Below are 16,476 nucleotides of genomic sequence, written 5' to 3'. Positions count from 1 at the left end.
TTGATTGAGATAATTTCAAAATTCGGCGACATTTTCCACATATTCTCATTTTCCATTAGCACAACGTTTCAAGTGGGGTACTCATGTGAAATAGATAGCAAAATCGGTAGCACAGAAATTCAACGTCCCAGCTGATAATATCCTCTAGTCTAGTTAATTAAAATCAATTTCTTCTCAAAGGTACATCTGCGATACTGTTAATTGAATGAAATTGTCGGAGCAAATACATAATTAGTAGCGACCTATAATGGAATTATATACGTTTGTGATATTTAGTAGAACGTTTTGGAAATATGTATTAATATCGTTTAATAGTCCTTATAAGGCTGGCGTTTTATAGACAAGGAATCGCACTTTTAGTAAGACAATGATAGAGCAAGAAATACCATCTAAATCCATGTAAACACTGAACTGCACCTTTTTGTGTTTTGTGGAGAACTTGTAAAAATACTAAATAATTATGATTAATTTGTGTTACTAGTTTCCCAAAAGCATTCTGCGGAGTATAGTACCGTACGCAATTTTTTGTATATTCAAAGGATGTGTAAAGTTCAGGAAATGTAATGATAAACATAAAAAATAAATATACCTTTGCTTTTTTTCCCTTATTCTGAAAGTATTGTCAGCTTGTTAACTGTCTTATACCTTGGACAAAACTTGTGTAACTGGTGTAGTGAAGAAATATCGCTTCTATTCTAAATTGCTTACAATTAGATCCTATTAAAATAACTGCTATGAAAGTAAAAATATAATAAAATATATTTGTTTCACTTTAAGGTAATCTTGACCATAAGAGGAATTTTTTTTCGCATGTTTTTACTTTTTACTGGTATTATGACATAATAAAAATATTTTGGACATCTACAAACTTGAAGTTTTTGAATGGTAAACAAAACACAACCAAAATATTAATTATTTACTCATTTTTGCAGTTCTGAAACTTTAAATAAACTAATTTACCTAATACCAAGAAACAGTTTGAGAATTGCTCATGATTAAAACAATGTTTAGAAACTAGTAATTGTAAGTAAAATCGTGAATTTGTTTTTACTGTACCATAGAGTCAAGGTCAAGATTAAAACAGTGGCCGACATTGATAATAATAATAATAATAATATGTAGTAATGTGAATTATGTAATAAAATAAATCTTATTTCTATTTTTTATTTATTTTTAACACTAGTGAATGTAACACTAGTATTCTTCGTTTATACATTTGTCTATTTATTAATTTCATGATTATTCCAAAATTATTCTTAGAAGCTTGTGTAGTTTTATGTAATGTAATGAGGACATTTACTCTGATTTAGGTACAAGTGCACCAAATACGAGTTTACGTGAAGAATTTATTTAAGGAGTACATAAATTTGAGTGAAAGTACTCAGTTTTAGTTTAAGTATAATCACAAATGAGTAAAATGATCAAAATGCCCAATATTGAGTGAAAATGTAGTCAATAATTTGACTCAATGGATTTACTCTGAATCTTTATTACTTTCACTCACATCGATTCTTTTACATTGTATACCTACTCTAAGTTTTATGTCAGTGAAAATAATTTGAATTGTAAGTTATATTATGAATTCATGACTCGTTCTTCCAATAAAATGGAATAAATCTATTATCTCTGTAATATAATTACAAACGATGTGAACGAATTTCGCAAAAAATTCGCTTTAATTCTTGTCAAATGGAATTGTTAAATTTAAGGAATAATCACTTAGTTTTTAACTTATTAATTTTGTTAAGATATTGTCTTATTAAAAAGTTACCAAAATTAAGTTATAATAAATTCAGAAGACGAAAACAGATTTTCCAAACATCAACAACTTTTTAAAGGGCGCGATATAAAGTGATGTATTTGTTGTATTTTGTATTTGTCTGCTTTCTTCTGTATGATTTTTTTACGCAAAACTATTTTTATAAAAATGACCATTGACTGATACTAATTTCTAAATTTTTCACAGGTGGCAAAATACCCAAAAAATAAAGAAAGAAAATTATTACCTTTGTTTTATAAATTCATATTTTCATAAGAAATATTGTATAAAATATTTCGTTACTGTAATTAGGTCTAAAAATTTATGTTCGAAAGATGTTGAGAGATATTTTGTGCAACTTTTTATTGTCATTTGAAAGTTTTCAGTATTTCCTCGGATGCTGTTAGCAACGGCTGTAAAATATCGATACAAGTAAATTGCGATATAGAAAACATCAAACTTTATTACGTGTGTGAGGATATTGAGCAAGAGGTATGTCAATTCAGGATAATGAGGCTTTGACCCACGGAAGTGGATTGCTAATGGCATCCAATGAATTGGAAATGTCCTACACCAATATAGGGTACTTACAAGGGAATGGCAGCTACTAATAAATTTAAACGGGGATCCGGCGAATTGCGGCTGAATACACCGACATGTCATTTCATTATCATTAAATGCTTTAGGCACTAACTTCGTAAAAAGCATTCGAGAGCCATTTTCATTATATCACGCCTTTCATGCCGGTGGGGCAAATTTTAATTTTGCTTGTCGGCGGTATTTGCAACATATGTCGAAAGGACTTTCAAAAATTGGAGAGTGGGTGGATCGTGTTAAGGGAGGCGTTTTTATTCGTAATTTTCTGTGAATTTATAGGACTTTTGACGAGGGTTTTAGAAAATCTAAGCAAATTAGAAAAATAATATACAGGGTGTTCCGTTTAAAACTACCCACCTGGATTCGAAAACGAAAAAAGATAAATGATTTCTGAAAAATTCACTGTATAATTTCAATAAATGGCTTTACTTGTGAGTACAAATCCCGTTCCTCTCAGTGCAGGTATAGATGTCGCTGCAATCCGAAAACATATTTTGTTGACAGCAGTTTTGAAAAGTGGCACAAATGAAAGATCTCGAAATTATAAGCAACTTTTGTGATATAAACAATTTTGGAAAAGCCACTAGTTTCCGAGATACTTGGATTTGAGGTAATTTTTTCCAGGAGGAAGATTTTTTAAAGTTAAGTTTTCAGGCATAACTACTGCAGATTTTCGTCGTATTAGATTGCTTTGAATAAAACAGTGATGAATTAATTTTATTTAACTAATAGATATCACAGGAAATTACTTCATCTTGTTTACGCAAATCATAGTCTTTTCGATCAAGATAAAGTAATATTTATTTAACAAAAACCGATGCAAAATTAATAAAAATTACAAATAATATCCATAGTCAGTCCATACAATGTTATTTAAAAACTGGTCGTTTTCTTGAATCTTCTTTTGTTTTCTTGAAGTGTCAAAGTTGATTACATATTACTATTACCATAATTACCAGTCTACACCTTCAACTTTGACACATTTGACATTTATTCAATGTGGTCCAGTACACGAATGAAGAAAAGCTCGACATAGCTTTAATATTCGGTAAATGCCGTAGAAATTCCAGAGAAGCAGAAAGACTTTATCAGGTACGTTACCCAAACCGTCGATATCCTGATCATAAAACCTTTTTCTCTTCTCTCTTTTGTCTCGAATTTGCTTCATTGTGGTTCTTTTAACAAAAAGAAGCATGATAGAATACTGCCGTGGTATTAGGTAAGCTTGAAACTAATCCACATATCTCGGTGCGAGCTATACAACAAGAAACGAGGATTTCCGGAACATCGGTCCATAATATCTTAAAGCGAAATACATCCTTACAAAGTGCATCTTTTACATAATTTACGAAGATATGCTACGAAGACTAAATTTTATTGCAGAAATGGAAATAAAGGCTCAAGAAAACGACCAGTTTTTAAATAACATTATAGGGACTGACGAGAGTCGATTTACAAAAAATGGCATTTTGAATAGACATAATAGCCATTTCTGGCATGACAGTAACCCTAGATGGACCAAAGACAGACGTTTCCAAACCACGTTTTCTTCATGAATATTCATGGGCGATGGATAGGCACCAATGGTCCAATAAGGTGGCCTGCTCGCACCCCTGACTTAACCCCACCCGATTTTTTCTTGTAGGGTTACCTAAAGAACCTAATTTACCAAACAGAAATTAAAGACTTGGCTGACTTGTGCAATAAAATTTATGCGATCTATTCCTCGAAATGTTTTATTACGGGCAACTGATACAGAACTTAGAAAAAAATATGAATTATGTATCCATGAGAATGGCGGCAATTTTGAACACTTCTATACTATACAGTGGATTTTTCAGAAATCATTTATCTTTTCCGTTTTCGAAATATCCAGCTGGGGAGTTTTAAACGGGACACCCTGTATAAAAAATTGTAATATGTAAAAGTTCGGAAGAAACTATTTAGTTTTTCGATATATTTTTTTGGACTTGTTGAACCTTCAGTATATTCTTGAGACTTATGTATTCTTAAATACGCAAGTTATCGAAAGACAATGAACTCGCTTGAATTCTAGACGTGTACAGACACTGGTCAGACTTCTGTCCTGGTTATAGAACTGCGAGATCCCAAAGTTGACGTTCGATTCCGCTTCACGATGGTCCTGCCAGTTCCTAAGGAGTGCTCTTCGGTACGGGTTCTCCAGATTTGGTCGATTTATGGCTGCTGATTTGCCCCGTCGTGGAATCTAGCTATTGTCGTGGCATTAATGATGTTTTCATAGAAATTCTGGTGTGAAATTTCCTCTTGTGAGAGTCATTGGCAGTCGCTCTACCAACAACATCTGGCTTTCCAGATCTCATCTGCTACGACTTGGGGTGTTTGAAACGGTTTGGGGCTTTGTGGTCTGTTTCGGCGGTTAGATTTGAAACGGGGTGACAAATTCTATTCGGAATTTGGAAGTTGAGTGAAATTCGACATGTACTCGAGATTAGGAATACGGAATTAGCTAATATTTATTACGTCGATGCCAATCGCCGCTAAACTATTAAAATATATTTCCTAAGAAGCCACGTATGTACTATTAAATAATATTTACATTATATTTATATGTCTTCAAAAAATAACCACAACTAACTTTTGGTATGTCATTTGAATAAGTGTTTTTGGTATTCTTGTTCTTCAAACTAGAAATATTAAATTACTAGCTGCAATATTATTTCCAAATATTTACGTAAAGAGTTTTTCATTTAAGAAAAGCTCAGAACTAATCAATTATAAAATAAGCTTAAGAAACGTTTTACCCTTTCATAGCAACTTTTTCATTTTATATAGAAAGAAATAAGGAGACCAGCAGCGTACTAATTCGTTTAAAAAGGAAACACAAGCACCAATTACCTGTAGTAAAGACGGTAGAGTACATTTTCCATATTCCTCCATCATGCCGTTCGTAGCGTGTAATTGTTGAATGTAGGCATTGTGCGTGTTGAAATACGCACTCAGACTTTCAGTGGATGGCGCAGCTAAGTACGACAAGTAAGCGTTCTTGTATTCTTGACGACACTGGAACAAAAGAGAGAGAAACGTAAGTAAATGAGTTAAAGGTTGTGACGTGGTTGTGACTTAATAGTATATTAAACAACAAAGTGTGAAAACGACTCTGCACACGAGCGAGACATATTGGTGGGCCGAGCCGAAGGGGAGGTCCACAAGTCGAGCGAGTGTGCAGAGGTTTTCAAACTAGTTTTTTACGATACTTTTTATATGACTGCAAACAGAGACCACAAAAATCAAATTTTAATTTAAATCGTTTTTATTACTAAAATTGCCAACGCATTAACAAAATAAATTAAATACAACTTTTAATTTAACTCGTTTTTATTAAGAAAATTGCTAACGCATTAACAAAAGAAACTAATATTTAATATTTGAACATTCCTTCAAGGTTACGCTGGGAAAAGCAGTATTATTGTGCACCTTGTTTTCGGTAATAGAGAATATTTTCGGTGTCGTGTTTTTAGTGCAGTTTTTCAGCTTGCGGTCGTTGTTTTCTTGTTGTATTCCAGTAGACGATCGTTGTTCTGATTCTGTGGCAGCAGGAGACACTGAAAACTATCTTTTTCGAAATTTCCATTTTATTTCTCAAACAGTCATCAACGTAGCCTTCGGCAACTGTACTGGATTTCCACCCTCCATGGCGTTTGAGGGCAAGCAGATTTGAGCCAGAATTGACTAAAATTGTGGCCGATGAACGCCGAAAACAATGTCCCGTGTAACTTTCTGGATTCTCTAGCATCAAAAACTTGGCGATTTCCCTAGCCATGTTTCCAATTTTGTTGATGCCAACGTTTTGGCTTGAACATTTTCCGTTTTGATAGTTTAAAAAAAACCTGCCTGTCTTCAGATTAGGAGGACGAAGAGCACAGTACTTTTTTAAGATAGTGTAAAGGTTTCCTGTAATTGTAAAACACCTTGGTACCTTTGTTTTTGTATTCTTCAGTTTAATCAGCATAGCACTGCCGAAATCTTTGGTGTCTTCTAGTTTGAGATAACATAATTCCTCCCTTCGACATGCCCCAGATAGTCCAACTGCCACCACCGTCTTTATAAGTAAATATTTGTCGTATCTTCTGTGAGGATTAGGGACTTGTTTGGGACGTAGTTTTCGGATTTTCGTTTGATTAGCACTTGCAACTTTTTATAGCTTCCAAGACCTATGTTGTGATTGGCACTTAACGTTGACTTGAGCATTGAAAAAATCGTCCACAACGTCGAAGATTTATATTTCTTAGATTGTTCTTCAAAATGCACCATTACTGCATTTTCTGAGAAAGTTTGGACATTTTTGGCTAGTCGCCAGTCCATAAATCGTCTTAACTCAGCTTCATACCTGCTTCTGGATTTTGTGGGCAGCAGTTTCGAACATATTTCGCGTGCTTTCTGTAAAATTTCTTCAAAATCACACATTTTCACACCCAAACTTCGGGAATTCAACAATTTTTGAAGTATCTAATCAACAAAATAAAGGAGCCGCTATGAAACTCAGCCAACTTGAAACATTGCATAATTTGGGTGACAACATCAAACAAAAATCACAATCTGGAGACGCGTGTGCAAAGATGACATAACCGTGTGCAAAATGTTTAGCACACGGCGTGTGCAAAATACCGTGCTCATTGTGAAAACAATGAAATGTATAAGAGCGTAGCGCTAATCCGCAAGAGAAAGTTTTTGAAAGTTAAATTGTAATTTTGTTTTTGTAAAAGTTGTCATAGTTTGTAAAATGTTGTATACAAATTGCGCTAATTATAGGAAATTCGGAGGATTGTTAGTTTGTGAATGCCAGTGAGCACAAGATCTAAAGTAGCACAAATGGAAAAATCAATGAAAGAGCTTATGGAAATGATGAGGGCAATAAAGATCAAACAGGATGCACTAACAATAAGATTAAATATGAATGCTGGACACATGCTGCATTAAGATCTAATAAAGCGTATATGAATGATTCAATTACTAAGGTGAGAAATCAATTAGAGGGGGTATGAATAATGATATTTAGAAACAATTAGATGATCAAGATCAGAAGGATAAATAATACCAAAACAGACATAGGACAGATATAGGATAGACAGTGATGATAAATCTTCTTGACAAAGATACATGGAACAACTTGATGCCGCGGCAAAAGTTAATAACTGGACCGACAGCGAATAAGCTGAAGCCCTAGTAAAATTACTGAAAGGTAAATCCTTAGAAGTTTTACAAATTTTAGGGGCATTATACAATAATTATGACGACGCAGAGATGGAATTTGGTTGTTAATATAGTACTAACAATAGGTACCAAGCAGATCTAAAAAGCATAACTCAAAGGATAAATGAGAGTTTACAACAGCATGAAGCCAATGTAGCCCATTTAGTTCACTCAACGTATCCAATAACCCCGCAGGACATTATGGAGTAGTTAGAAGTCAAGACGTTTTACGATCCAGGGGACACACATCGGAGTAACATAAACAACAGCTACATAAAAGAAAACCAGAGATAAACAGTACAGACAGGATGTTGCCCGAGATGATAGTCAACTAAATGATGAACATGCCAAAACGTGTGCAGTGAGAAAAAACATGTTAAATCAAAGTGTGTCAAAGACCAAAGAAGACAAAGTATGAGTTCATTATTGAACCATCATTGAGGCATTTCAAAAACTGCTTCTGATTCATAATATCACAAAGATTTGGAAACCGAAAGAAGAAGTCGTCATCATAATCCATATTTGAAAGACACGGATTTAATACAGGTAAATTGAATTCATTTGAATCCTGCGGGTAGGATGCTTAGTGGCAAAGTAGTGGGTTGGGGAATAGAGTACATATCGGTTACTTGCTGTCTACTATCAAATAATACGTTTATTAAATTAAGAACTTATATTCCAATTAAATAAGCCTTTAAATCGAAATTTTGGTCAACTTGCCTGAATTTTTGATATGAGTTAGTTTGAGGTATATTATAACAATAAGTGACAGTCAGACAACCTCCGGCCAAGGGTGACAAAAGATAAAACAAAGGGGTTTTTCAAGATAAGGAATAGAAAAAGAATTCTTATAAAAGTTATAAACCATACAATTCTACATAAAAATGGCCTCTTACTTTTTCTTGTACTATTAAAATTAACAGAGTTAGGGAGGCTCGAAGTTAAGAGAAGATTCCAGAAATTTAAAAAAATCATAACAAGCAGAAAAATGAATGAATTTTGTAATTCTTATTTCAATCTACTCTAAAAAATGTAACCTCTCTTTTCAGAGAAATAGATATAATTTTTAATTATTAATAAGAAAGTCATAACAATTTTAAAGTTGTCGTTCACCCCCTAAACAGAGATTTTAACGAAAACCCCGAAACAGGTCAATTTAATTTTGTCAATTTGTTTATATAAATCATATTTTTAATTCTTTTTGAGTTGAGGATATGAATTTTTTATAAATAAAAAATATAGTTTTTCTGAAAAAAAAATAAGGGTAGCAACCTCCAAACACGGAATCACTTGCGAAATATTTGTTTTTTATAATAAGTAATTTCCTTTCGTTTCATTTCAAAATATTGATTAGAATCCCAGATATTTAGAAAAAACTGTTTTGGGGGACGAACTTTGAGGGTGTATTTCCCCCCGTAAATATCCACTTCGGTACCATGAGCGCGACAAAGCAAACGTGATTTTTTATCTTTGTCCTGGCAGTGTGTAGGAGCTAAATAAAATTCAAAAGATAAAGAAGTAAATAAATTTGTGTCTAAAAAACAAACGTAAAAAAAATTCGAAGGCGACTTTTCATTATTTTAAATAATCAATTGAATGGCATAGAAAAAGTTTTAAATCATTAAAATTAACGATAAAAAATTTGAAATTGTTGAACTTTCTTATTAAAAATTAAAAGATATATCTATTTCTCAGAAAGGAAAGGGTACAATTTTTAGAGTAGATTGAAAAAAAATTCATTAATTTTTAAATTTCTGAAATCTTAACTTCTAGCGTCCCTAACTTTGTTAATTTTAATAGTACAAGAAAAAGTCAAGAGGCCATTTTTATGTAGAATTGCATACTTTTTCTTCTAGCCCTTACCACTTTTGAGTTATCTTGAAAAACCCCTTTGTTTTATCTTTTTCACCCTTGGCTTGGGTTGAACAAAAAATTACTGTCACTTGTTATAATATACCTCAAACTGGAATTCTTCGTTACTGACGCTTCAACCTGCTGATTTTTAGGACATTATAATTTTAGATAAACAAGGAAATCTTGAAAACTGAAATTTTGCAATTTTTATTGTAATCACTGTAAAAATACCTTCTTGTCGAAATAATAAGATTCTCAGCACCTATATCTTAAATCTTACGCTTACCAGATCTCAACTTAATAGTAGCAGCCGTAGCAGTTTTAAGTGTAATTATTTTATCCTGCAAATGGTTGATATTATTCTGTTTCTAATTTAATAAATTTAACCAATACCAAGCGTTCAACTGTGAATTTATTGACTATAATAATAGGTACACCGTTTAATACGTACTTAACAAGAAATATTACTACCACTATTTCATTATTAATCAGATAATGCGTGATCTTCTACACAGATAGGCCTTAATTTTGAATGCGGGTCTGTGCGACCTGCGCCAGATATGTATCCCATTCTATTCGCAGAGTAGCTAGATGAGGCTTAATTCTGTGCCAGGCTAGGTCTATTTATGTTAATAAGAACTGATAGGAGTACATCTAGTTCATTTTGAGGCAGTGCTGGGAGACACTCCATTCCTCTCAAGTCCATGTAAATGGTTGCGATAACTCTGTTGGCAGGAGTCCAATTCAAACAAATACTTGTAATTATTCTCGAGCTGAGGATTTCTTTCAAAACTGATGTTTCTTTTCGTGGATTCTAGTTTAAGTGAATAATATATTTTCAAATCGGGTGTCCCTGTGATTTGTTTACGAGAGATATGGTGTGGTGGGATAGGTATTACCAGACGATTTTAAAAGGTCTCTGAATTATTTGATAAAAGAGGAATGTATTGGGTAAACTGAATATTCAAGCTACATAGCTTACATAAATGTTTAAAAGCCACGTGACCCCGAACTTAGGCAACCCAACATTGTACGATTGGTACCTATTGGTAACGATAAATTTCCTAGATCCTGGCGTCATCACTATTAATGATTCGTTTACAATGAACAATGACAAACCGTTGAGTCTGCGCTCAAGATAATCCGATCGCTCATTGGTTGAAGGAAATGTCGTGAATAATTACACCAATCACAGCTAGCGAAACAAAATGTTGTATTTTAATGTAACCTTGATAATTTTTATGTAATTATTTGTGAAGGCCCTGCATAATATTTTCAAATGGTAACTATTTGAAAAATATCACGTTTGTAATTTTTCCCGATTGCATATCCGAGAATGAACAGTATATTCCTTTATTAGAAATGTTGTTTAAATATACACACAGAGTGTTTAGATTATTGACTAGGAGTGTAGAAGAAAGGTTGAATTTAACCAAAAAATACTATATTATTGTGCTCTATTACATTGTAATCACGTATAAAAAGTAGTTTCATGTAATTCCACAAAATGTACGTATTACTTTTATTGTATTACCTAAATTTTAATAATATTGGATTCTATAATTTATATCTACAAGACGGCGTATGTAATGTGAAAATATTTACTAAAACATATTTTCCACAATGTTGTATTTTAAATTTTCTTAATTTAACATTCGTACTGTATACTAGCTTTAAACGTAACATATTATTCCAATAATTTTATCCCAAGAGTAGCGGTACTTTTTTGAACCACTCTGTATAAGTTTATGTTGATTTTAATTAAAAATGATAACAGTAAATATTTAATTATTTTTTAGTTGTTTGCAGATAAACAACATTTGTCAAGGAAAATTATATCACTTTATTTTAGAATTTAAATGCAGGGTGATTCACAACTTATCCAAAAAAATTTGGGAATAGAAGCGTTATGAAAAATTGAGTCAAGATATATAGAACTGTAGTCTCTGGCGTCATTAGCGTTGTGCGATTTCGAATACTGAAATCCGATTATAATATTAATGTTTTTGCGATAGTGTTTACATTAGTTTTTCAAATGTCAAAAATGGATTACGTATATAGCAAGTCGAAGTTGATGGAGATAGTTTTAGGAAAACCATAAATTTCAAATATTCATTTTAGTTCCTCGTAACTGTTGGATTTAAGAGAGAAAAATTGTCACTGCCATATCGAGTAAGCCATGAAAAAATTCCTACTATCGCATATACGAGTAGAAAAACATTTTATCGTAAACAGCAGCACAATATTAGAATACAAACATGTGTTGTCCCTGTTAATTATATTTTTAACGCGAGCCTAAAAATATTCCAATTAAACGTGCAATAGTAAAACTAATTACCTTGGCCAGCTTCTCCTCCGTCTTGGCAATGATGGTCTCGTAACTTTCCCGCTGCGTGAATACTTTTCTGGACTGGATTTTCCTGTGAAAGGACCTTTCGAGTAGCGGTCGCGACACTTGTCTCCCCAAGATGGAGGCGATGTCTCCGAGTGCCTGCGAGTCGATCTCGACCTCTTGCAAAAGAGTCTCCCATGTATGGAATAAAGAACTCGGGCAGGCGGGTCTGGAACAGAAAATGTAAATCAAAAAGTGTTAATCAGAAATTGGAGTTATCTATAGGATGTGAAGTAAAAAAATAATCTTAATATATATTTTAGATATAAAAATGTTAGAAATTTACTTACAAAATGTGTAAAAGAATTAAATATATTTCATAGGCTGGGTAGAATTATGCGTTTGAGTGTATTATGTTCTTTTTTTTTCAGTGTACTGTTACTTCTTACTGCATTTTACAATGTATTCCTAATATTTTATGTATTTTTACTATACAGGGTGTCCCGAAATTCATGCAACAAAATTTGGTCATAGATTCTTAAAACAAATTTAGGGGACCCGTCTTTCGGAGTTACAGCCCCCTGAAATGTGCCCCTAAGAAGTCTTTTTTATATCTCAAAACCATGTTGTACGAGAATCAGTAAATTTGGTACAAAGGGATTTTATGACATGTGGAATCTCACACTGCTACGCTTTTTGGCGAGAAACCCCCTTAAGACACTTTTTTGTGGGCCCCCTTGTCTTTGGAACCAGAAAAATTTGGTCGCAAATTTGATTTTTTTTAAATTATTAGTTAGCTAGAAAGCCGTTGAATTTAGAAACTTTTTTGTCTCTTGATATTTGTTTCGTAAAACTTGATGTTTTTGAGGGAAATGGCGAATCACGATATGCATTCGATCACACTTTGATATTTTTCTCGAAAACATTGCGTTTTACGAAAAAAGTATAAACAGTCAAAAAGTTTCTAATTTTTTTTAGAAACTTTCTAGTGGACAGATAATTTTTAAGAAATTTAAATATGCGACCAAATTTTTTTGGCTCCAAAGACAAGGGGGCCCACGAAAAATTATCTTAAGGGGTTTCCGTCAAAAAACGTAACACCATCAGATTCCACATGTCATAAAACCCCTGTGTACCAAATTTAGTGATTCTCGTATAACAGGGTTCTGAGATATAAAAAAAGATTATTCTTAGGGGCGGACTTCAGGGAGCTATAACTCCGAAAGAGGAGGCCACTTGGCAAAAATAAAAAATACGGGTCCCCTAAATTTGTCTTAAGAATCTGTTACCAAATTTTGTTGCATGAATTTCGGGACACCCTGTATTTGATGTAAATACAGGATGAATCGAGAGAATCGGACCAAGCTCCAGGAATGGATTCAACATGTCAAAATAATAAGAAAAAACTCAAATGCTGTTATGCGATTTTCATTTGTTATAGCATAATTACAAATTTTTAAAATTTGAAATCAGAGTATGTCATGTTCCAAATTCAAAAGCAGGATATTTGTCAGTGTCATTTTATGTCGCAATGTCGTACTATCTAAGAGTTACAAAATGCCAAGTACTTATTCAAATTTTGAGTACGCAAATATGATTTTTGTAATGGGAATGCTAATGCTGCTGTTGAGGGTTTCCACATAGCAGATATCCTGATAGAAATGTCTTTATCAGAGTTTTATTAGTGCTAGTATAACATTTGAACTAGCCCGTCGACAAAATTTAAAAGAAGTAGAAAATATTCTGGGTCTAGTAGAAGATGAAGCAATTACCAGCTTACGAAGAATTGATACTCAACTGAGCATTTCTGAAAAAAAAAGTAATATAAACTATCCACGAGCAAGGCTTATATCCGTACGATGCACAGAGAGTACAACACCAATAACCGGAAGATTGTGATAAGCGTATTGAGTTTTGTCGATGAATCAATAATAATCATCTTGTATCCCGCATACTTTTACGGATGAATCAAGATTCACCCGTGACGGCATAACTAATACACGAACTCTTATGCATGGTCAGACGAAAATCCTCACGCATCACTCGCAAATATGTGGTGTGGTATTATCAATTGTTGGTTCTTTCATTTTAGAGAATCGACTCACCTGAGACCACTACTTAATTTATTTAAAAAATCTCATGTACTACTCAAGGATGTTCCCATAAACATGAGAATGCGAATGTACAACCAGCCCGATGGAGTTAGTGCACATTTCGCTCATCCAGTAAAGCTATATTTGAACTAGAAGTTTCCAGGGCGTTGGATTGGTCGCGGTAGTCCTATTAGTTGGCCTCTAAGATCTCCAGACCTCACAGCACTAGATTACTGTTATAGGGTTATAGGATTATAGGACTTGTTCAAATATAAAGTATACAAAGTTAGAATGAACACTCTGGAGGCACTAATTCGACGTAGGTATCATCAATACGACAGTAAGAAAGGCATGCAACATCACGAGAGTTACAAATGTCCTTCGTACATGAAGCAGAAAATGTTTAAAGGTCAATGGTGGTATTTTTAAACATTTAATCAAAGAACGCTATAATTAATAGAATATCAATATTTTATTAAAACAAATGAAAATCGCATAACATTTGAGTTTTTTCTTATTATTTTGACGAGTAGATTCCACTCCTGGAGTTTGGTGCGATTCTCTCGACTCGCCCTAAGACCCTAAGATAAAAGTGTGAATTTTCACCAATCTGCTTTGCTAAGCTAATGAAATTGATCACATGGTTACCCCTATTGGTACTGTGAGGGTGTAGTGAATTGTGTTAGCGATCTAAGTAGACCACAAACTTAGATTCATTTGTGGTGTAATAATTTAGCATAGCGTTTTAATTGTCTAAATTATTATTGTACATATTATGTAAATCTTTATTTAGCGTTATTGAAGTGAATGAGAAACAATATTGATGTTTCTTATTATTGAATCATATTGAACCTTACTTGTTTTACTTTTACACACAGGCGTCAGAATTCGATCTTCTATCTCTTCGGACTATTTGAGACTTATTTTACTCATTGCTTTCAGTTTAGTCTTCTCAAAAGAAGTAACCACTACTCTAGAAATAGTTAAAAAAAATCACATCGAGTATATCTTGACGTAGGAACTACAGCAAAAGTACAATAAGGCTTTTGGTAATTATTTTAAATTAGAATCACATTTTATGTAAGAAAATTTTTCTGATTTGTATGAGACAAGTACACATTGTTTACTTAATTATTGCTTACAGATTGAGAGACCCAAGATTAATGTAAGTAAGCTTCATACGATTTTCGAGAGTATGAAAACAAATTTGGTAACTTATTTTTAAATTTGAAAGATGAAGACGATTAAAAAAACGCACTTAAAACTGAATCATGGGTACAGTATTTTTCAGATTTCGCTATTGACTTATTTGTGGACTTTTTAATTTCTACATTGCACATTTTGTTGCAAGATGTTTCTTTATTTTTTATATGAAACTTTTAGCCGCTCTTTAGAAAATTAGAATGATACTAGGAATTTTTAAGTGTGTACGAGACAATTCACATTCTAGATATTCATTTAGAATGTTGTGGTGGCATTGTGAACAACTACGATAGCTGAAAAATATGGTAAGTATAAGTCACATATAGATTCTCGATTTAATGAAGTGCTATATGTTTATGTTCTTACGAATAATGATTTATTTGTTTTTCAGTACTCAATTTTACACGGGACCATATACACGCTCTAGCCTGTTCAAACAGAAACGACTTTTTATTTAAATGTCATTAAAATAGAGATATATTAAATATAGTGTTGTAGAATTTCTACACGTATTCACTAGGATAGTCTGCATGAAAGTCAGTTTAGAGCAAAACTGAACTGTGGTTTCAATAAAGACATTTCAAGAAAATAGTATATCAACTTAGTCTAGTAATACTAAACAATTAGTTACCAAATTTGAAATAAGAGTTTTTAATGCTCACATTATTCTCACCCCTTTTAATATCCTATTGCAGAATTCTGTAATTGTCTGAGATACCGAATCTACTGCCATGAAATATTGTAACTTTAGAAGAGGCACTGTGAAACTGAAAGGTAATAAAGTCAAAGCAGCTTTTACCAAAATTAAGATGAGTGAACTCTGATTACAATTTAGAAATGAATACTATTTAATTCTGAAGATTAAAAGCTTTTGCTTTAAGAACTTTGTTGAATTTATCTTCCTTCCTTATCTCTGATTTATTCAATGTGGGGATATTTCGGTAGTTATTCTATAGTTCCAAAATAAACAGGACATATTAAAAATATGAACAACAAAAAGTTTTTTGATTTATTTTATTCAAAATAGCCCCCTTCCGACTCGATACAGGGATCTGCACGATCTAGAATGGGTGTTTCAAATCGTCGGCCAGGATGTTCTTCAGGATGTCAGTACAAGCCTTTTGGATAGCTTTTACGTCCACAAAATGCTTTCCTTTCATCAGTAAATACATTTTTCCGAAAAGGTAAAAGTCGCACGATGCCAAATCAGGTAAATACGGGGAGTGACTAACAATTAAAATGCGATTTTTAGTTAAAAAATCAGTCACAAGTGTTAATCGATGCGTTGGCGCATTGTCTTGCAACTTCTTTCTGCGCTGTATTGTGTCCGAATACAATGAATACTTACGATGTAGTAAACGCTTCAAAACGCCAAGATAGAATTATGCATTAATGGTTTGATCTGG

The 16,476-nt window shown here is 33.0% G+C and overlaps 1 protein-coding gene across 1 annotated transcript in view; it reads right to left on the bottom strand.

The window, feature by feature from the left end:
* LOC108908470 overlaps positions 1-16,476 on the bottom strand; it is a 462,859-nt gene that overhangs the window by 173,680 nt on the left and 272,703 nt on the right. The window contains exons 5-6 of the mRNA XM_018712513.2: positions 11,781-12,003; positions 5,234-5,398 (exon numbers count right to left, since the gene is read on the bottom strand). Coding sequence (XP_018568029.1) covers positions 5,234-5,398; positions 11,781-12,003 — 388 coding nt within the window. The remainder of the gene's footprint in view (positions 1-5,233; positions 5,399-11,780; positions 12,004-16,476) is intronic.

Source organism: Anoplophora glabripennis, unplaced genomic scaffold (genome assembly GCF_000390285.2).
Source record: "Anoplophora glabripennis isolate ALB-LARVAE unplaced genomic scaffold, Agla_2.0 scaffold240, whole genome shotgun sequence".
NCBI classification, from domain to species: domain Eukaryota; kingdom Metazoa; phylum Arthropoda; class Insecta; order Coleoptera; family Cerambycidae; genus Anoplophora; species Anoplophora glabripennis.
This window is presented reverse-complemented; position numbering and strand designations above follow the sequence as displayed.